Genomic DNA, 24076 nt, shown 5'->3' with positions numbered 1-24076 from the left:
GGGAAAACTTCGGAGAACAATTCATCTCAAGAAATGGACCGGTAAGTTGGCCACCAAGATCATGCGATTTGACGCCTTTAGACTATTTTTTGTGGGGCTACGTCAAGTCTAAAGTCTACAGAAATAAGCCAGCAACTATTCCAGCTTTGGAAGACAACATTTCCGAAGAAATTCGGGCTATTCCGGCCGAAATGCTCGAAAAAGTTGCCCAAAATTGGACTTTCCGAATGGACCACCTAAGACGCAGCCGCGGTCAACATTTAAATGAAATTATCTTCAAAAAGTAAATGTCATGGACCAATCTAACGTTTCAAATAAAGAACCGATGAGATTTTGCAAATTTTATGCGTTTTTTTTAAAAAAAAAGGTATCAAGCTCTTAAAAAATCACCCGTTATTTATCACTAATGCAATTTAAGTTGACATTACTTTGGACACTCTTAATTTTTTTTAATTAAAAAAAATTTGCTTAGATACCATTACCATATTTTTTCAGAACCGATTTCAAATAAGTGTGTGAAATTCAGAAACGATGTTTTGTTTTTTGTTTTTTTATTATACAACATTTTCTCAACACTCGATTTCTGCTTCTTTCTCTCGCGCTGCATTCAACAAAAAAAAATTTTTTTTTTGAAATTTTAAGAAATCCAGTTAGACGGGAAAAACTTTCAAATAACTGTGATGTAATGAAATAAGTAGTTACTCAACAATACTAAACTGAAACGAACACTTAGCGACTCATAAATGATTGTTCTTGTACATACTTGAAAAGGAGTTAACACTGCTGAAGATGCACAGCAGCAATATGGCGCTGGCAGCACTACCAGCGGTGCCTATACTCGGCCACATGTTCGCCTACGTATCCTCCAAGTCGTCGTCCTTTGCTTCCTATTTCTGGCTGGTTTCGCCTCCTCCGCTCTTCAAATGCTCGACCACTTAACGCTCTGCTGCTTTTGTGCTGGCTTTGACTTATTACTGCGGCTTCAATATATTTTATCAAAAAAAAAAACACCGCTTGGCTGCTCCTTGCCTTCAGAAGAAACAATATTTGTTTTCCACACTATCGACAACACACAAGAAAGCAATATTGCCGGCTTTTAGGCGTTAGAGATGCGGGAATTCTGCAAAAAAAGAGAGAGATCACATTTGTGTAAAATTAGACGCAATGAAATATGAGCATCAACCAACAAAGAAATTGAAAAATAAAAAAAAAAACTATTTGAATGAAATTGTCTAAAGTTCTATAAAATATGTATGTGGCGGTGTGTGGGGCAAAAAGCATTTCGGCAAATATAATGAAACTCTTGTCTGCGTTATTTGTTTGCCAAAACTACAGTTCTTTTTGTTGTTGGTGCATATGTCTCCAGTTTGATAAATATTTGTTGATGTCGAATGCGGATGGTTTTCTTTGCTTGCTCATATTGGTATGACACTTTGATACGCTTTATTTACGATTGCGGCATTGCGACAGAGTAAATGAAAAAATAAAAAAAAAAACGGCGTTCATTCTGGAATTTCGAAAGCCTCTATTTACAAGTTGTATTAATGCAGCAAATGTCAAATTGGACTTTGTTTGATTGCGTTTCAGCTTTGGCGGAAGGACGCAAATATTTTATATTGTATTTATAGCATTTACTTACATACATATATACATTAGGGCGAATTTTTTTGCGATTATGGCTTTTTTCACTCCTACCTCAAAATTTTGTGGAAAAAATGGTGATGCGTTTTCTTTAGAATTGAATGCTCTATAAAAGTATCCATTGCGGTGTAATCCTAACTCCCACCGGCGAGGCAGTACGGGTGACCCAATTTTTCATGAAGTTCTCGTTTCTTTGCCCCTATCTCGAAAAAACAAGAGCTACAACAAAGATATGAACGGCAAAAAGTGTCAACGCAATGACACAGAGTTTAAACCATTAATTACTTTGCAATAATTTGATTTTAGGAGAACACTACTTTAATTTTATAAATTTACAGTTCGAAATGTGCTCGTGATAAATTGTGAATTAAATATTGTATATGTATATAAAAATTTTATAAATGTTATAAAATTTTATTAATAAAATTTTAAGTTACATATAGTGACAAACAAAAGTATTGGCACAGAGAATTTTTCGCAATGTATGCAAAGTTTTTTATTCTTATTTCTTTTCGCAATTTTTTTTTTTTATAAAAACATGGTTCACACCGCAATAAAAACATAAAAATAAAACCTCTAAACTTAGTTCAAAACCCAGGAAGATTGAACAACTTTGCATACTAATTTGGAAATTTCTCATCAGATTTTTTGTAGAAAATTTCTAAGTATGTAATTTTATATCCAATTTTATTTTTGAACAACTTAGTGGAAGTTTGAAGTTACTAAAACATCGCGCTGATTTTAGGACTCTGTTATAATTTTCTTCTATGCAAAAAACAACAAATTTTGAACGTACATATGTACATACTTTGTATGAAAGTAACTGAGCGCAAAAATAGTCAAAAACTAAAGCGATTTTTAGCAACTTCAAACTTGCATTTGAATGGGCTATAAAAACTGCATACTCAGCATTTTTCTAAAAAAAATCTGATTAGAAATTTGCAAATTAGTAAGAACATTTTTTGAATTTTCCTGACTTTAGCACAAAGTTAAGAGATTTTATTTTTATATTTTTTTTGTTGTAGTGTGAACTATATCTTTGTAAGAAATTAGCGAAAAGGAATTAAAAGAAAAAACCTCTGCGTATATTGCGAATAATTCACAGTGCCAGCTTACAAAAATGGTGCTGGGCTTGTTTTAAGAGTGATGTTTGGAAATATGTGACAAAAAGAGTATATTTTATTCGAAATGAAAAAAAATACAGAACTTGAAAATTAAAAAAAAAAATTTATTTAAGTACAATTTTTTTAACATAAACAAAGTTTTTCATAGTCCTTCACATTAAAAAATAAACACTTTGAAAATTTAAGCATCTTTTCAGATTTGGTATTGTACAAAAAAATAAGCCAAAAAGGTTTACAAGTTTTTGCTTTACGTTTTTTTTTTCAATTTGAAAATTCTGTAATTTTTTTTATTCTTAGATTTTTTGTATAAATATATCTATAAATATACATATTCTTTTTATAGCCTTCATCATAACATCTTTAAAATGAGAACATAACTATTTTTGTAAGATTTTCAAAAAATAAAAATAAACTTGCAAAATCCGGGAAGTTGTTAAATTTAGTATTTTGCATAACTTGGGAAAATAAGTGCTGGCTTTTCCCTTTGGCAGAGCTTAGTTATATGATAAAGTAAAAGTTCTGACCAAAATTCAAGGAAATCAAAAATGGTCGATTCCAACCATTGTTCGATTTGGCATGGATTGTCCCATATCTAAATTTCTATTTGTATTAGTATTTCCTAGAATTATTCCACACTGTTTGTCCCAGTCAGCGACAGGCGGATGGGATTAACGGTTTGGGGGTTTAAACCTAGCATAGTTATTTGTTTCTACTTGCTCATAAAATTAAGAAGATACAGAAATATGAATCTATGAATTAGAGCTCATCTTCCGCCACCAATCCCGGCTGGTTTTATTTCCCACAACCAACAAAATGTGAGCTCACACATTTCTTTGCCAGTTAGAAAATGTGGTTAGACAACAGCTGCTGTGCAACTGAATATAGCCTGAAGACGCAAACGAGATTTGAGGCAATTTTCTTGGCTTATTTGCATCCACATTCGTCGTCGGCGTAGTTGCTGTTGCTACTTTAGCTGCTGCTGACAGAAAGCGGATGCAAACTCTTCTACAATTTCACAATGTCATTTCGGCTTCAAGGCTTTTGAATTTTTTGGAGAATGTGTTTAGATATTTACTAGTTTTGTCTTTGTTTCCCGTACCGCTTCGCTGGGCTTGGCATCAGGGCGCATACATACATAAGCAGCTAGCAAGCACTAACATAACAAATTTGTGGTTGCCAAAAAATGCGAACGGTACTGGAAGTATTTTGCTACTAAAGCAGTTAAATGTGGGATGTGAATTTGCATTTTGTTTATTTTTGGCTTGAATTTTTAGTGCAAATGCAACGCTTTCGTAGGAGTAGGCAAACTAGCGACATGAATTCTGTGGGTTCTTTAATGGTCTAACTTGAACCACCATTGGGAGTATCTGTGCATCTGTGCATCAAATGTGGATTTTAAAGTTCAAAACTTCTGCAACAGGAAATCTGTAAACCTTTCTATCAAAGTGTGAAATTCGCACTCTCACCAAAGTAATTTCAAAATAAAATTACTATGCAGTGGAAATACTTTCTACAAATTAGAAGCATTACAAAAGCGAATCGGAACGATTTGTCAGTCGAGTAGAATTGAGCTACGGCAAACTCTTCAAGATACGAGCACTTAATTAAAAACATTGCGACATTTCTCTGCCGCTGTCCTTTCGCTTCCTTTCTTCGCTCGGTTAATAACGAAATTTTCGTTCCCCATTCAAGCGAGAGCAGTAAAAGAGTTACGAGTATTTGTCAGCGGCGCCCAGTAGCTACTCGACAATGACGAATACTCAACAAAAGCTGGGAATAATAGTTTTGTTTCGCCTCACACCTTACTTGCTAGATCGCTTTGTTATTGCAGCTGCATTTCTAGTTGTCCTTCCCGGCTGCACTTTGATAACTTTAAAATTTGTCTTCAGTTTGGGCTATTTATCTTTGCCAAGTTTTTTTCATAACGACTTTTACTTCTGTACCGGCATGAGGTAGTAGGTAGGGAGGCGAAGTGTTCGCTGTGCCACGGAAGTTCGAAGCAAGCAGCGTTCGTTACGCTACTTATTTATGTATGTACGTGCTACTGGTGCAACGGGAGATACGAGTAATTTTGAAAGGAAAATCGAAAGTAGTTAGCTTTTTTGGACAAACGTGATTTGCGGTTTTTTCTTACATTAGCCATGACTCTCAAACGAGTGCCTCGAAACTGACTGATAAAGCAAATTCGAATTTATGTAAATTGGTCCAAGAGCGACGAGAGTACATTCCAGCCCTAGTTCGGATGAGGCATATGTGCTTTGGAGCTAAACCCAACAGGTCTCCTTGTTTCACAAAAGCGACGCTCCACCTGGGTAAGCTTCAGAGACTCTACTAAGCGACGATGAATCATGGGCCGATCTGAATTACTTTCTTCACAATAGTGAGGCACATAGAAATTTTCGAAAGATCATATGAACCAGTGGTCAGTTTTTGGAGATGATATGGTATGGCAGGAGAAGACGCAACGGCGATTGCTGATGATTTTCATAAAAAGAGTTAATGTGAAGTGAATCTCTTTATTCATATACGGCAAGTAGCAGACCAAATTAGTTGATGCATATTTACGGTGGCCATATTAACCAACGTAAAATAAAGGACATTTTTTTCAAAATGATTTGGGAATACATACATACTACTTGTATGATAAAAGTACCTTACCCATATCGTAATTTAAATAAAATATTTACCAGTTAATTATATTACTTAATTGTACAAGTTCCCCTGCTGTAGCGAAAAATGAAGCAGAATCCTTTTCAAGGACTTCGCCATCCTTTGCTACCAGAATGCGTTTACCATATTTCATACTGCACGACGAAGCCAGCAAATAATGGTTCAAAATTGGAACTTAATGTTCATAATTCACCGGAGCCTTCATTTCTCAAGCAATTTTTACTAAAAACCAAAAAAAAATATTTATTTTGGTTAACATTTTTTATAACATTTGATTTTTTTTGAATTTTTTCGTTTTGGGAGAACCATACAATAAATTTCAACTAGTTTTTTTTATGTAACTGGAGCAGGATAATACATTTTCTTCAAAATTGCTACTTTTTCTGCACTCTGCACTAAAAAATTTAATATAATCAAATAAAAATTCACACATCAGGCTCAACAGGTCTCTTGCAAATATTGTAATCTTTCATAAAAAAAAATAAAAATTAATCAAATTAAGTGAAAAATGAAGGCTACAGTGAATTACGAACAATAAATGCCAGTTTGAACCACTGTGCAGCAGGGGCTTCATTGCTTTCTTTCATTGGAACTGGAAACTGAGCGCGCAACACGATCCTGATTTATACATTGCAAAAAGTTACCGATTAAATAGAAACCCCTAATTAGGGCGAAGATTTTCATTATATCTTGTAAGGGACATTTTTTATTTTTCATATTCTTTGTTTAAAAATTTACCCATGAAAAATGCAGAAATGATTTAAAGGACAGCTTAAGAAATAAAGCTTTTGTCCTTTTTTTGAAAAAAATTATAAAGGACAGAGGGTTAAAATAAAGGACTGTCCTTTAAAATAAAGGACGGATGGTCATATTCGTCACTATCCCCAAGGCTCTGTATTTGAATAAACACATCATGGTAGACTCTATAAAGTCATAATGACTTATGTACAAGAAGTTTAAAGAAACAACCGACTGCTTAAATTTCAATATGTATTTTTGGCTTTGTGAGGGTAGGTGGAAATATAGTAAACATAAGCCGATTGCGCTGAAACTTGACATGTGCTATAAGGAAATATGGCAGAAATGGACTCTATGCCACGCTCTCCACCGTTGGGGTCGGAAATATTAAGTTCCAACAGATTTCAATTTCTATTTTATTAGAAACTACTAAATACATATAAAAAATGGAGGAGATTAGCTCCAATCATTAAATATGATGGACATTTTTATTTTATTAATTTTTTCTGCTTACCATTTTCAGAAATGCCGAGGTTATGCATAAAAATTACATAGGAGTAAATATTCTCATTTTTCCCATTTTTCGAGGTGATTTTTCTACTACTCCAAAATTAAGAAAATCGATAAGTACATATATTTGCAGAGTCGTACGAAAATATCGAATTATATACTCTCACACATAATGAAATTTTCTAAACATGGGTTGAATTATAAGACCATATTTTTTATAACATATCTTAGGAATGTTAATATCCAAGTCAAATACAAAACTAATCATAAAACCATCGCTCTAAAAATTCAGGACCCTTAGGGCATCGATTCGAGTTTAAAAAATAGTTGCTTTTATAGGTTCACAGCCAAACTCTACTAAACTGGTTAGTCGATATCGAGCCGATTCGATTGGTTCTTTGGAAATTTAATTTTCGTTGAGAAAGGGGTGAGCAACTTTTACTTTTCCCTTTGTAATCTAAGAAGGTTTCACCTATCAACTGCCACCATGACTTTTTTCCGTCTACCTCTTTAAAGTGGAGACACTATACAGCGCTCCTTGTTAAATTTGGTGAATAGGTCGATGGGAACAACTAAGTAAGGTATTGAAAATTTTAATCCGGTCATACTGCAAATAAAATTAAAAGTATTTTCTTTATTCCATTACATCGCTATTTAGAATGTAGGGATATCTGCTTAAGTGTAATCTGAGGTTCTTACGCCTCACCTGAAGCATATCCTTTGTATAGCGTGAGAATCAAAATGAGAATCTCCCGGATCCAGTAGTGATCTGCTTAATCCAACACTCTACTTATAAAAAGATATCTTGGTGAATGAAGGTTCTATATTCTATAGTCGAGAAAACGATAGTGTCTTCTCAAAAGTTTAGTTTTTTTTTTTTGTGATATATAAACTGGAATTTTTTTTTAAGGACGTACAAACAAATTAAATGAGAGCAGCATATAAGAAACTTCGATAAAAGTTATGCTCTTCACATCTTACCTCCTTTCAACTTCAAATTTTTAAAGCGCTTTAAATCTTTTATTAGACTACTCACTCAACCAAATGTTTCTTCTACTCAACTTAACATTCTATTTTCGTTATTTACCCTGCAAAGTAAAATTGAAATACAATAAATTGAACAAAGGTGACAAGGTGAATGCTAAAACTTCACATTTCATTGCACTCAATAAAAGTTTGCTGCAAGTAAATCAAGAGAATAATATGACCAAAAATATAAAATCATTGCAAAAATTTTGATATATTTATGGACAGTTTCGAAAATGTAAATAGGAACCCGACATTTTTACAAGATTAGTTATTTTTTTGGGTTTTTTAATGTTTATTATTTTTTTGTGAAAATATGGCTTGTTATCTGACAAATACTATCTAAATCCGAATTTCAAACTTTGTAAAAAGATTACGAAATTTCGAAAAAGTTTTATAAAAGTTTAAAATTACGAGCTTTTTAATTATTTTGTAGACCTGTTAATTTTACTGCGCGATTGAAGTACCTAGGACTTACTGTTGATAAATTTCTTTTTGTTGAAGGTGTTGCTCTTTATCGCCATATAAAAAATTGTCGAACATACTTCGTAAAAATGCGTAACACCGTCAACAAAACAAAAAAGAAAAAAGTGCCCAAAGTCAACGGTATTGTGTAGCCACTTAAAACTTGAGTTTTTTTTCCAAAAGTTCTGACTAAAAATTTCAACCTTTTTGATGTAATTTTGTGGAAATTGTCGAACTTTTTGTTGGATAGTGAGCTATGCTTTCCTAAAAAAATAATAGACATTAAATAAACAAAAGAAACCGAAAACTTGTGAGAATGTCGCGTAGCTATTTGTTTGCCGGCCACTGTACATATGTATGTATGTACCTTATGAAATGTGGTCACCTGCTGTACGCCTATTGTGAACGTTAGCTCAATAAGTAGATATGTATGTATTTGGTCATATGTATTTGGTCATGTGAGCATTTTATTTCACATTTTACCGAAATTTATGATCTTCGTTGTACAAATCAATGTTTACATGAATACACGCATACACTAGCACTAGTGTGCAAGATGTACATACATAATACAAATGTAAAACAGGTTCATGTGCATTTATACATACATACATATGTATGCTTAACCGATGAAATATGCCAAGCTAAGAATTTTCCTGATTTCGTGCGAGTCTGCTTTGGTAAAATGGATATTGAAAGCAATTAAACACGAAAGAATGTTCAGTATGCATCATTGACACACATTCTTAGATATTCCACAATGTAGGTATGTATGTAGGGTACATTTCAAAATCAAATGGGACTTTTATGCCATCGGGGGGGGGGGGGGGAGGCGAGTATGAAGCGCAAATCTATGGCATGTAGTAGCTTACCTGGAGAGAATTTGTCACATTTTCTGAAGGTGTTCATGCTAAAGTGCTTATAATGGCTGCAAGTGTCTTCACATATGTACCTACACTACACTCCCTCCCATATAAATACAAGATGCACGTATGAGCCTGCATGTGTGTGTTTGTAGCTGTCCCAGCTATTCTACATATTTCAGCAGCGACTGCTTAATTGTGGCTGTTGTGTGCTACACCTGGTTACCGGTATGTCAATAAATTCGAAGTAATTAAAATATTTTCCTCGTATATCAAATTAAAATTGAGGGCGAATGGCAATAAATGAGGAAAATTCCTGCTGCTCTGCTTGACTGAGCAAGAGAGAGAGGCAATAAACCGAAAATACGAGCAAGGAGTGCTTGTCAGGTGGAACGGTAAATGGTCAGAAGTAGCTGGTGGACAAATAACATTTTGGAATTTCGTAGCTGGTAGCTGAAGCGCTGAAAGTATTTGAATAGCTGCCCCTATTTTCAGGGCGTAATGTGAAGTTAAGAGACCGAAATATTCGTCTTTTGTAGCTTTAATAGTTTTTAAGTTTCAGTTTTCGCTGATTAAGTTTCTATTTACTTTCTGTACTTTGAAATTAAGCACTTTTCTTTAATCGTAAAAAATCGTTCATTCACAAAATTGCAAACAAAGCGTATTCCAAATTTTTGCTTCCACAAATTGTAGAAAGCCCCGCAACTGAACCAAAGTTCTGCTGCCAAATTACCATTGAAATCAAATCAAAGGAAATCATAAGTTCCGTCCTCTTGCACATTAACACCGGCAATCAGGCAAAAATGGAACCCCAAACTTTATTCATTTTCTGCTGCTTTTATGCCAGCAGGAAGGAAGAAATTGCGCGTGCATAAAACTTTATTGCAATGCTCGAACTCGAACTGAAACTGGCAATTATTTGCCATGCAGCTAAAATGCTAAGGAAAACTTTCACATAGTGCGAATGAAATCATTTGTGCATTTGCATACAATTTTGGTGAAAGTTGTGGTGAAGACAATAAAATTGGTGACAATTTTGCTGAGGTGGTTTTGTAGAAATTCTTCACTGCTTTGGGATAATTTGAAATTTTGTGTAACTTTTAAGATTGTTTAAGCAAAATAGTTTTAAGTCGGCGAGTGACTTTGACCTGGAAATTGCTTTCACAGGGAGAATTTCGGTATCAGGGTTTGAGCATTAGAATAACTTAGATTAAATATCAGGTTTCGGCCTGAAAGAAGCTATTACCGCATACTTCTCCAAGATTCTTTTCTTTTACTTGAATTCAGAATTTATGAAGCTATGAACCCAAACAAAAAAGCATAGAAGATTTTAGGGTTTGGTTGTCCAACATTCGCAGCATAGACTAAGGAGGCGCTTTTTTGCATTAAGTGCAATGCGAGTTCTTTATCTGGCCGTTAAAAGCTTTCTGAAGTTTACTAAACTGTCTTAGCTCTCAAAATATAATGTATGTCTTTATCAGAAAGCTTAGCTTCCATTGGTGTTAAAAAAAAGAAGTTACCTACTTGGTAAAAGAATTTAAGTGACTTTAGAAAGTTTTACTTAGATAAAAAAATATTAAGGCATGCTACAAAAATTTTGTATTATTATTGATAAAGCATCTTAAACTTATGGCTAGTTAAAAGTTAAAATATTGTTGAAGAATACAATAAAATTATTTTTCAAAGCGAAAATGGCCTAACTCAGGATAATTTTTTTAATTGAATACCACAGAAATAAACTTTTCTCGTTTCATTCATCCAAACGCATTACTAAAAAGTTTAGTCAACTAATATTTTTCCATTACACGCCCATACATTTCGTACATCCTACATGCTTTGTGTGTACCTACATTGAATAACTTTTATTCACAGAAGCACATTTTTCATTAAATTGCACTATTCTGCGCTTGCAATGTGTCCGGTTTGCGTTTATTGCTGCCTTTTTGCCTTACATTTGGCATCGACAACTAACGCATCGAAATTGCCAATCATCAAGTAATGAATGGTCAAGAGCAAATGGGTCCAAATTGCAATTTTGATTTTGAATGGCAACAAGAAAGCTGCCAACTTTTGTATGAATGCCCGTTAGCCGTTTTAGACTGACAGCTGTTGGCAATAGCAGCAGTAGATGATAAACGGATGACAACATGACAGCAGCGAAGTGACAAACAATTGCAAGCATTTGTAATAGAATAGGAGCTAATGCATAGCGTTTGTGAGTGAAATGTGTTGGGAAGCAAGCGCAGGATATGAATTGGAATGGCTTTGATTACAAATTTGTTTGAACTTTCAATAGCTGCCACAATTTGGAAAATCATTCTGTGTGACAAACGTGTGCGTGTATGTGTAAGGATATGTGCCCAAAAGTAAAGTACAACAGCAATGGCAGTCAGAAATTGAATGATAGCAGCAGCGACGCGAGTCAATGTCATCCAAGCTAAAGTGAAAAAAAAAATCGCCTATGAACCAGTTGAGAAGCATTGTAGTCTCCTTTACTTCTACGCCTGCAAACGCATACATGTGCATTAGGACTAAGTGACTTACGATTTTTTGCATGCATCAAGCTTTTTACAAACATTCTTCCTCATTGCAACTTCTTTCATTATTTTCACTGACTTGCGCAAACTACAATAAATAAACACGAAATTCCAACAAAACGGATTTGCATATCGGAGACGTTAACTTACACGAAAAAAGTGAAAGAAAAATAAGTGTAAACCAAAGCAAAATGTAAGCCAAAATAAACGTTAACAAAGCCGATTTGGCAGCGGCGAAGGCGAATGCGCAAAGGCGAAGTGCAGCGCCAAACATGGCAGGGAGAAAAAAGTCTCGTAAAATACTCAAAGTACAAAGCGAAAAGCGGACATGGAGAACAATGTCAACGACATCGGCTTCAACGTCGACGGACAATAAGTGCACTGACATACATCAAACAGATGACAAAAATGTTGAACAATGGCCAGACAGGCGCTGCCATCTACACAAGTATTATTATATATATATGTATTTAATATGGATATACATACATACATATGTGCATATTTATACATATCTTCTTTTTAAACGTAGCTTTATATATGTATGTACATACAGTGACTTATTTATAAAATCAAATATGTCTTTTGATTAGAGGATGATGAAAAACCAACAAAATTAGCGTTTTTGTCAAAACTTGATATAAGAAGTTCCGAGAAAAATTTTTTTTTAATCTATACAGCCTTCCATCTCAACCGAATTATGACCGCGATCAAAAATTAGTTTCTAAAAAATTTGAATTTTCCATACAATTTATTTTTATTTTATATTAAAAAAGGTCTCAAATGAAAATTTCATAAAAAAATCATATCTATGTAGAGTGGCGCTCGTCTAAATAGCACACTTTTTTTTGAAATATTCACAATGTTTTACGTGATACATATTTTCGTTAATGTTTTATAAAAATATAGTAGATTCTGTAACATAAACCATATATGTAAGCTAAAGTTTAAAACTTTATGTCCCGTTAAGGAAAATTTAGCAAATTTCAAAAAAATGTCATCAAAAATTTAATTTTTTTTTTAGTTTTTGGAACTTATTGGGAATTAAGTTTTGTGTTTTATTCCATTTTAGGTTTTCCGCCATTCCTCAACCTCTCATCGTGGGTATATTTAATTTTAGAAGTCATATGCCTAATGTACATACATACATATGTATGTGTGAAAGCTCTGGTTACCGCGAAAATACTTCAAGCTCAAATATATATTGCAAGGAACAAGTCAGTAGAGTCTGTGGAAACAGAAAAAAAAAATAAAAATTTAAGGTCTACTTTGAGGCGTACGATCGAAAACTGCTCGTCTTGCCAAACATTTGGAGCATGAAGTATTAAGATTAAAAGAAGACAATGATTTACACCTACCAACGTGAAAAAAACAAGAAAAATAGTGCTCATATTTTTATTTAATGACAATTCCAATACTACTATACAAATATATGTATAATATATACAGTCGCTTGAAAGAAAATTGGGGCGTGAAATTTTAACAAGATTTTTTTTTGATTTTTCCTTTGCTTATTTAATGTTTATTTTCTCTTTTTCAAGAAATTACAGCTCAATGTCTAACAAATACCTTGCGCATATGTAAGTCTGAATTCCAAACTTTGTAGAAAAATTCGATACATTTTCATCAAAATTCAAACTTTTAAATCAGGTTTTTCCGAAAAATTTTGGTATGCAGGTTTGTAGGCAAATAAATTATAGTAGCTAGGAGGGTGTCACCAATATGTTAAAAAAAAATTTTGTATATGAAGAAAAATGCACAATACCGTAAGCAAAAAAAAAATCTAAAATCACCGTGTAACGAAGCACTATGCTGCCCCGGTGCTTTTACTCTAGTGCTGGGGGTATACACGCCGTAGCCAGGGCTCGATTACAATAAATTTATATTGTGGCCTCAGAATTCATCCATTAGGGCAAGCGCCTGCAGTTGAGGGAAGGTTCGCATTGGGTTTCTCATATGTAAAAAGGAATGAATGAAGACCTTTACTAGGAGAAGAACTTTCTAACGTTTAACATTGAGTATTTTCTCTTTTTCTACAATTACTTTAGCAAGTTGCTTATGGTATCAAATATTTGAAAACATTTCAAATTTTCAGGTAACTTTATAATTTTTTAACAGTTTTTAATTGTTTAATTTTTTTTTTGAAATACTAGTTATTCTCTTCCTCTCCTATAAGTTTTAAACAGATACTAATTGAAGAAACACCAACCCTGGGAAAACATGTGGTGGCGAGTGAGTGAAGTGTAAATGAACTCTTCCAACAGACCGACATCCGCGTGTCAGACTTTTTAACAGTTTCGGGCCGCTTTTGTTTTTCTTTTGCACAACTTTGCTGCAATTTTTATAATCCCCAGCCGCCTACTTGTTTAAACAAGAACCCCTGTCGCCACCAAAATGTCACTGCCCTCTACTTGCACATATCAAGTAAAACCGAATAGCCAAGAGTATGGAGCTGGAAATGTTGAAAGAAAAACAGACAAAATACATATGTTTGTAGTAGTTACGAGCGAAGAGTAACATGGGTAACAATTTTTTTGTATGGTATTATTAAGCTCATTGAAGTGGCATAAATTTGTAGCACCCGCAGCTCAACAATGCAGAATTTACTATTCTTATTCTTATGTACATAGATATATATTTGTACATATGTGTGCCCACTTGTCCGCTTGTAGTTACAAGCCTATTTACATACATACATACATACATGCACAAATACTAACTAATATGTCTGACAACTGACTGGTGGTGGTACGTGGCATATGCCTTCGGAAAATTCCCAACAAGAATTCAAAATAACAATAAGCATACTTATGTACATACATACAAACATACATACATGGAGTAAAGCAGAGCCAAATTGAAAAATATGTGGTGGCCACTCGAAGCACAGCGACTGAAGTGCGGCGCTGGCGCTGGCGCCTAAACACGTGCTTGTAAGTATTTTTATGTTTGTGGGAAGTGCTCTTGCAGGTACACTCGTAAGTAGGTGCGCGTTCGCAAATAAACAAGCGGAATAACAAAAGAGTAATGTATGGAATGAATATGTTGAAAGCGAAGAAGGGGAAACAAGCGAACAAAAAAAAAAGGAAACAGAAGACAGAAACTCTGAAAGGCTTAACCGGAAGCTGTTGAATTTACGAGGAGGCGCACAGCAATGACATCTAATTTTTCACTCTGGTAAATCCTAAACACACAGGAGTCTACGAGAAAAGATTTAAAGTGAAAGAAGGATGGCAGAGCTTAAAGGCGAAAAATTGTTGGATGGATATGCTGATTTAGTGTAAGTAGTTAAATTTGAAAAAAAATGATCACACGTTTCCACTTAGTTATAGGCATTGGTGAAGGTTCCTTTCAATATATCGCACACCGTCTTCAAAAGAGGTACCACTAAAAATTTTGCATTATACACAGCGCTTTGGTTTGCCTTTCAGCAAAGGTTTGAGCAGATTTTTGTTATAATTTGTTAAAAACCCTAAGGTAAAGTCTCCCTTGCCCATATGATTATCATGTGCTACGAAATAGTTTTTCGTATTTTCTGACAAAAATGTGTAATTTTGAGTTAAGTTGAGTTGAATTAAGAACCAGAATTGAAGAAGTATTGAAAGCTACCACTTATACCCCGAATCTTAAATTTTGATTAAACTGACAAAGAAGCATCTCTGGGCATCACCTTCTTCCGCGAGCTCAGAAAGAGTGCTTGGTGTATCGGGCTTTGTTCATGTGGAAAATAAAAATAGTTTGTTGCACTTTAATGCAGAAAATTTGCTTTCCATTATGAAAAATATGAAAAGCGTCAACTTCAGTTATTAAACTTGATTACAAAAATAAAATAATTATTTTTTCTGAGAAAGCCTTACTAACTAATTAAAATTTCTGAACTCACAATACGGGAATCCTGTCGGATGCTAGCGGTATCCGGCCATATAGTCGGATAACCAAAAAATAGCAAGATAAGCCGTAATCTGGATATTCACCAGATACCCGGCACGTCCCTTAAAGAAAAAAAGATTTGTGAAGAGCTGATGAGGGACAGCTATAAAAAAATTAACCGAATGATTTACTACACTCCGATGAAGAAGAGTTGTTCTCGAGTCGAAATGTATGTAAAACAAAGTTGACAACAAAGATATGGAACTAGACGTCAAGAAATTTATTGCGATAGGTTCCGATGAATGTATTTTCCTGTTAAGGAGCCGCGGGGCCACCAAGAAAACGCTGCGGACGCGGGCTGCTTATCTCATAAATTGAATAACAGCATTTACAAACTGGCTTAAACTGCATCAATGAAAAAAATAAATAAACCATATTTTATATTTGTTTTCAACTTTTAAGACTTTTGGAAAAAAATGATGCAGCTTCTTGAGAGACGATAGGTACCATACCATGATGCAAGGCTTATGGTTGCCAAAGAAAGTGGAATCAATCGTCTATCTCATAATTGTATATAGTACCTACTCCAAAGTGTCTGCATATTCCACAGATGTCCTGAAAAGATTTAATCTTGGTAGGCTGTAGCCTGAGCTCAACATACCCTAGGAAGCAATAGTGAACAACAACAGCAAAAGAGCTAAAGTGAAGCTGGGGGCGGAACTAGCGCTTTGACAACAACAATGGAAACTGTAAATTGAGTCATAGGCTCAGATGCCATCAGCCAACGAAAAACTCAGACATTGTGACGAAGATATATATGTATACGTATATTCGACTAGAAATATTTCGTTAGCACATAAAAATGTTTGGGATTTTCTTAACATACCATTTTTGCTTCTTAGTTTTTTGAGAATTAAAAAAAAACGTTCACGATTTTACGAAGATGTTTGGGACTTCGTTATAATATTTCAAAGTGAAAAGGTTGAAATTTAGCTATAATTGAAAATCTTTTTTTAACTCTTCCAGCTGCGGAGCCACGGAGTCAGCGTAGCGTGTTCCGTGTAAAATAACTTTCTAACAGTTTTTGCAACATACGAGTTAAGTTTTTTTATTTCTTAACATTTCCCCATTCACTGCTAATCGCTTCCATTTTATATGTGTGTCACTTTTGCTGAAGTTTCCAGTTTTTGGAAAACTTTAACAAAACCCGGTAGTTTTTCGCCAAGCCAGTATAATTTGCTGCAAACTCAACCAACTTTCGAAAGTTTTTTTTATTTATTTTTTCGCTGCTTCAACTCTTGAACGCTAACAAGCGACTAACAAATATAAAACAACAACAAAGCATTGTTAGTGGCGGCAGTTGCAGTTCTAGTAAATGTTGCACGAACAAGTACATATAAGTCGAGTGTCGAGAACAGCGAAAAGAAAATATGCAACTTAACAGGCAGTTAGAAGTGACAAAGCGGCATAGCAGCGGCAGAAAATTGTAAGAACGAAGAAAACGAAGAAGAAGTGGCAGCGTTCAACGACTGCTGATATTGCGGGTACTACGGGTCGTATGAGTATTCAGAATTAAGAAGAAGACGAGGAACTGCTACATATTATTTTTTGCATTATTCGAAAAGAAATTGTAAAACGTGTTGCGGCAACGGTTTTTTAAGCACTCAGCGGTGATGTAAAAAAATTGCAAGCGCAATTACAAGTTGAAAAAGTACACATTCGTTTGTATTAATGTATATACCTACCTACATACGAAGGCAAAGGTGTATATGAGGGCGTTGTCTGCAAAAAATGAAAACAAAAAACATAAAATATTTAAAGTGCAAAGCCTGTACTTATTTAGTGGTGAGCAAATACATACATGCTGTAAATTTAAAAATGATGTTCGACTAAAATTTGATAAGAAGTAAAATTCAAAAAAGCTAAGGCATAATGCCCGCCGATTTTGTGAGGGTAGAAAGTTCTAAATGCAGAGTCTACAAAACTTGCTTGTGTTCGAATGAATGGACAGTTCCATTGAAAGTCTTTTAAAACTAAAGCAGATCCTCGGTGAATTAATTAAATGCATTTTTTCTTCAGTAACTTCCATTTTACAGCGATTCTTATGCAGCAAATTTCGAACTTATTCCCAAACCCAAATAAAAATAGTAAAAATAATACTAATTATAATTTGGCCAAATTACTAAACCGAAATGAATAGCCTTCAGACTTGCTTTGGGAAATTTCTGTAGCATGTATCCGGTTGGAAAAAAGAAAAGAAGTAGATAGACCTTTCGTGCTCGATTTTATTTTTTATTTTAACGACCAGAATTTCAGTGCCTTCCAACCGAAGCTTTCTGATTCATTTTTTCTTAAAAAGTAATAGTTTATACCAAACAAAATTGATGCAGTTTAAATTTAATTTAATTTTTAAAATCACTGGCATGAGTACTGTAAGTATTTCTTATTTGACTTGCATTGCTTTGGAACACATACCATCTCATCTGCTTTCGAAGATTTTATAATAAAGGTTTCAGGGAAAATGTTTTATTTATCATAAGGCGCTTTTCGTTTTCTCTACTGGGCAGTTGCGCGTATACGTACGTGTAGCAGAGGCACAGCTTCCGAAAACTTTTGCCCATACAATAACAACAAAAATGATAAGCGACAACTTCAGCAACCAAAAGGGTTCAGTTAGTCTAAACTTAATTTACGTTCCAGCAAAACACGGAGCTACCACAATACCCGATGGCCCCGAACACTTTGTGGACTCACCAAAACTCACACAAAAGAGGTCATAGCAAGTCACGGGCAAAAAATACTACAGACACTGGATTCCCTCCGGTTTATCTGTTCACCACCTTCAAAAAAGCTCAGAGATGTTTATTCTGAGAGAGGTGTTTTGGAATGAAGCAATTCGTTGCGGCTGTTCTATTAAAGTACTCTAAATTAAAATTATTATCTCTCTAAAATACCACTTACTGCTGTTTTTGTCTCTAAAACCCGTACTCCATGAATTCTTGCTACTTTTTTTTTGTTTTGTTTTATTTGGTAATGAGACCGGATTTATTTCTCGAGGTTTTAAAAATGCTGATGAAAATATAGATAACAGATGGTACTTGAGTACCAGTACTGCATCACTTCTTTTGTACCAGCGCATTAAAACTCACACTAATTAATACTGTGTCTTGTGATGTGGCTGAGAGTTTCCCCATAAAATTTGTTTTTTATTTTTTTGCAACTGTAGCCATTAAATAGTCTCTCTGTAAAAAATTTAAAGCGAATTTTATATATGTCGCTCTGAATACTACCAGCAAAGCCACGACATGCAAATGCATTACTCGCCAAGAGGTCATTACAAGGCAAAGACCTTTAAGTGCCAAAAGCTATTTTTAATTCAAAATTTCTATATTTTACTCTTACAAACAACTAAAATAGACATGTGTACATATGTATGTATATGTGGATATCCTCTGTGTATGGGCTCCCAATGAATGTTATTCTGCCTACTTTAATTTATTGTATCAACTGTACTCCCAATGTCAACACAATGGAGCAGCGCATGGCAAATGCAACATGGAGTCGTCGCCTTGCCTTCATTCCAAGTAATGCGAACAAAGTTGAAAAGTTGAAGACAACAACAAAAGAAAAATAGAGTTTTAAAACGACCACAACAGTAACCAATGACGACAGCAGTGCATGTATGTATGTATGTATGTTTGAACATTGCAGTGCATTACGAAATTGCAGCACGGCACACGATTTCTCTATTTTTTCAGCATAATTGTATACAAATGGTTGCACCGTTGAATTGAACCAATCTTCTTGATTGTCTTTCTTTTGAAAAATTTTGGAAAAATTGCTTTTAGAAGCGTTTTGGTAGTTGTAGGTTAAAAATAAATAGATTGAAGTAAGGCGATCAAAAATTGGTGCATGGTGATTTTTGTTAAATATTTTCAATATTTTTCAAGTTAAAATTTTTTCGTTATTTTTTCTTTAAATATGGTTCATGCTTTATTAGCCTAAGTCACATAAGGCAAACTTTCAAACTTTATACAGAATTTAGAAAAATTTAACAAATTAATGCACCCATATTTGTAAAATTAAAAGAAATCGTTAAGATAACATAATTTTCACTTTGTATGCGTATTTACGCACGCTTAATTTAATTTTGCTATTTTTAAGAAAACACTCTGACCTAATTTCCATTTGCCATTAAATTTCTTTGAGTTATTTGGAATAAAGGGATTTCACTTTGACAGGCAATATAAAGGAAGCAGGAGTGGAAGGCAACGCGTATATTGTATATTGAAGAAAGACATAGTAATGCGGGTTTCTGAAGTAGCAATAAAACCAGCGTCAACCGACCCGGCCGCCATCGCCGATGAAATGGAGCAAAAAACGTCAGCAACGCGGGCGAAACAAAGTAGCTTTGTAAAATGTGAAAAGAAATAAAGGCTAAAGTGGTTGCTGAACGAGCCAAAAGTGGGATTGAAATGAGACTGAAGTGTGGTGAATAAGGGCTGTTAAGCAGGAGCATAAGTAGAAGCTTCAGTTTCGGCGTGCTACGTTTTCGCAACGAATAAGGTTGGCTTCATGAAAGTAAATTGAATTAAAATTACATAAATTAAATTTTTGCAGGAAAATGGCTTAGCTGATAAAAGATTTAGCGCAATTACTCAAAGAAATCGAATTCATAAAATTCAAAGAAACCCATGATTTGACGATTGAGCATATATACTAGGGTGGTCCTTAAAAATATTAACACATAAATTGTGTATGGAATGCTCATTTATTTTGTTCTATGTCAAAAAATAAAGTCTTAGACGAAAAGTTCAAAATTTTACAAAACTTGGTAGCGACCTTGGTTCGAAAAATTTAAATCTGATAAATTTTATATATTATTAAAAATGACTCATATAAATCCATAGTCAGCGCCAAATGGATTCATCATACGATACTCAGCTCCATAGTAGTTTATTCACTAGGGTGGCTCTTAAAAATATCATTATATAAATATTGTTTTGGGTACATTGTTTTACGTGTAAAATAAAGTCATAGTCAAAATTTTAAAATTTTACATAACCGTGGTAGCGACCTGAAAAATTTTAATCTTTATAAGATTTATATATTATTGAAAATTAAATCTGAAAAATTTTATATATTATTGTAAATTATTGATATAAATTCATACAAAGCGCAAAATGGATTCATCATGCAATACTTAGCTCCTAAGATGGTTATTTATTTAAAATTTTTTCGAATTATAAATTTGTGTAAATATTTATTTTGAAAAAAACTAAGAAATTCATACATAGGCAAGAGTTGATATGGGCTATACGTATATCAATTTTGTTGATCGGACCAAAACTAGCTGAGTCGAATTTGCGCGACTTTTTATTAAAATTTTTTGAAACCCTGGTAGCGAACCCTAAAAATTACTTTAACAACTTGCAATTTTCGTTGATGTCTTTAATTTTTACCTAAAACAAAATAAAGCGGTGCCCCAAATAATATGTATAATTAGGTTTAAATATTAAGTACCACCCTTATATGTACATTGTATGATCGTACAACTTATGCGTGTAAGTATAAGGACATACCAGTACGTATATGCCTTTACGGTTTTTAATAAAATTTCTTTGTGTGTAACAAAACCAAAAATTCAATTACGTCCTCTAACGGAATACACTAAATGCAATTTCTGGAATCAAAATAGATTCAATGATTAAAACCAAAAATATTTATGCTCATATATACATATAAGCACTGAGTCAAATAAGTATTAAAAAAAATATTTAACTTTGTATGTACGTGGCGTTACGAGTCATTACATCTTTATGTTGCCCTTTTCCTCGCCCTTTAATTTCCGCCGAAATACTCGTTTTTGATTTTTCTTACTTCGCATTTTTTTTTTGTTTGTTTGCGGCCATAAAATTTTTTAATATTGCGTACAATCTTAGCAGCAACCAACCGTACAAGCAAAATAACATTTATAATGAAAATTCCGTGCGCAGAGCAGAGAAAGTAAAATGTGCGGAGAGACAATGCAAAGAGCAACGCACCAGAAATATTATGAAATTTTATTACATTAAAAATTGCTTTTAGTCTATGGAGAACATCGTGTTTGTTGTGATTTGATGTTGTGCAAAAAGAAAATTCATTCAACTTTTGTTTTAGGCAAATGTATCCTTGGTAGGCAAACTGCGAGAAAGAGGGCCATTAAAAAGGCTATAAAACATAATTTTGGTTTATAATTTTTGTGCGTAAGCCAATACTTGACTGAAATGAATTATGGGTATTTTTTGGCGAAACAAAAGATTAAAACGGCTGGGGGGTGGGGGTCCGTGTTTTATGCCGCGCCAGCAAATATTTTCAACGCTATCCCTGATATAATGGTCCTGCAATGTCTCTTTTGCTTAAAAGCTGTAGAGGAATTTTCAATATATTTCTGTAACAAGTAATTTAAAAACCAAAGTTTTAAAGACTTTTATTGGTTGTTGGTAACAAGAAAACTCGATCGCCGCAACACCTAACGACCAAATATCTTGGGGAATTATTTCATTCCATTTAAGTAATACACGTTGTATATATCAAATAAATCGGACTATAAATCCGGATTTTTCAAATACATATCTCGACTTCTGAGCCACCTATAGGAGCAAAATTTTCGTGGAGTCTTTCCCTTTCATGTAAATATTATACGTTCCAAATATGAACCCTATCATAACATAAATACGAATTTTTCAAATATCTCGACACCTGCGCCACCTATTGTTGATAAGAATAACTTGCGGAAATATTATTCGTGACACAACAAAATATTACGATTAAAGTGAGAGATTGCGGAAAAACGGGCGAAATGGGGAACCAGACATGAGTCAATGGTTTTTATGTCGAACAAGTAGTCAAACGTTATCTCGATGGTATTGAATGGGATCCATCAACCCCCTGTCTTATAGCTTAGACCTTGCACCATCCGACTACCATTTGGTCCCGTGCAAGCACAAAGTATTTAAAAGCAGGAAAAAGTCATAGCTAGCGAAGTGCAATACTTTCATTAAAATAAATTATTGAAAATTTTACACAATAATATGGTGGATTTTGTCTTATAAGATTGAGGCAGAGTTTTTGCCAGTCCATCAGCCCTGTCGTTCCCATCACCTCCGTTTTGACCTGGCACCAGCAGTGTGTAACAACCATTACGGAACATAGAAGCATCCAGTACCTCAATCATTTTAGATCCATCTATAAGATATATAAATATGTGCTTCGATTGAATTGAAGTGCTTTCTTTTAATGGACCTGCGAGTATTTCTCTAATCGAGTTAATACATCTTCCTTTAATGATGACGGTTGAGGGCCAATAAATAAACCAAAGCGAGGTACGTAAGCCGGCCAACGAATAATATACAAACACACAAAAATGGGTACACAAATATTGCAGCATACTTTTGGGCACACTGTTTACTAACTGAGCAGACCCTTTTATTCACTTCTAGGGTGAATGACTTTTTAAATTGATTGTGATTCTACGTTGTTGTTTTCTTTGGTTTAATATAAACCAATTTTTTTAAGACGAGTTAATTTCTTTGAATATCCTACTACAGCCCGTGTCACGCTTATAAAGGCACAACATATTCAGGCAGGTACTGCAATTCACTTTCTAGTGAATTTCAACCCCATTAAATTTTAATTCAAAATTACTTTGGTTGAAATTCACTCGGAAGTGAATTCTAGAACTTGCCTGATAGACAAGTTTTACCAAATCGACTTTTTGCCACTTTATTTTAATTATTTTTTATAAAAATATAGTTTATTCTTTAAAAAATACCGAATAAATCCAAGATTCAAACTTTGTGCAATATTTAAAGAAATAAACAAATTTTCATAAAAATGTCGAGGTTTATAAATAGATTTCTAAGAAATATTTTGAGTACGCAGTTTTGTAGTCAATTCAATTTTAGTATAAAGTGCAAGTTTGAAGTAGGTAGAGCTCGATTTTTGATTTTTGATTTTATTTTTTGTTGACAGTGTCAGCCATTTTCTTCCATGGGAAGTGTGATCGATGATTTTTTTATATGGAAAAAATGAGCAACATCTTCAACAAAAAAAAAAAATTTCCAAAAATCAACGGTATAGAGTAGTATATATTCTGATTTTTAAAGTCCAATCGACTTAAAACATTAAATATTCTTTGCTTTGGTATTATTGAACTCGATTCAATAGAATGTGGGTGAAAGTGAAGCCTTGTATTTTTTATTATTTCCTTGGCATAGACTTCATATTTAAGAAGCAAGCATGAGCACATAAAATCTTAATTAAGCTGCTTGAATTGAAATCAGTTCGAGCAAAGACAACAGCAATACAGGGAGAGCGATAGCTGTGTGGGACGAAATCAGCAGACGGATGAGATTGCTGACAGAGTCAAGCCGTGCAAATCTGTCTTGCTGTTTCATTGCAAATAAAGCTAATTATGATTGCTAAAAATACAACGCTACATACAATACGTTCCACTAAACCAATACAAGCTTGAAGAAGGCATGAGTGATGCTTGCAACGACTGCAATTAAAATGGCAAAAATAAAAGCGAAAAGTAAAGCAGCTTAAGGCCCGTTTACATACAACTTTGGCGTGGCGTTGGCGTTGGCGT

At 34.0% G+C, this 24076-nt stretch overlaps 1 protein-coding gene across 4 annotated transcripts in view; it reads right to left on the bottom strand.

Moving 5' to 3' along the window:
• Positions 1 to 24076, bottom strand: part of LOC118732995 (glycine-rich cell wall structural protein 1) — a 172159-nt gene that overhangs the window by 13571 nt on the left and 134512 nt on the right. For all 4 annotated transcript variants that reach the window (XM_036462140.1, XM_036462141.1, XM_036462142.1 and 1 more), the window contains one exon: positions 764 to 1120. In XM_036462140.1, coding sequence (XP_036318033.1) covers positions 764 to 848 — 85 coding nt within the window. In that variant the 5' untranslated portion in view covers positions 849 to 1120. The remainder of the gene's footprint in view (positions 1 to 763; positions 1121 to 24076) is intronic.

Source organism: Rhagoletis pomonella, unplaced genomic scaffold, assembly GCF_013731165.1.
Source record: "Rhagoletis pomonella isolate Grant_MI unplaced genomic scaffold, Rhpom_1.0 Rhpom_scaffold_00002, whole genome shotgun sequence".
In the NCBI taxonomy this organism is placed as follows: Eukaryota; Metazoa; Arthropoda; class Insecta; order Diptera; family Tephritidae; genus Rhagoletis; species Rhagoletis pomonella.
This window is presented reverse-complemented; position numbering and strand designations above follow the sequence as displayed.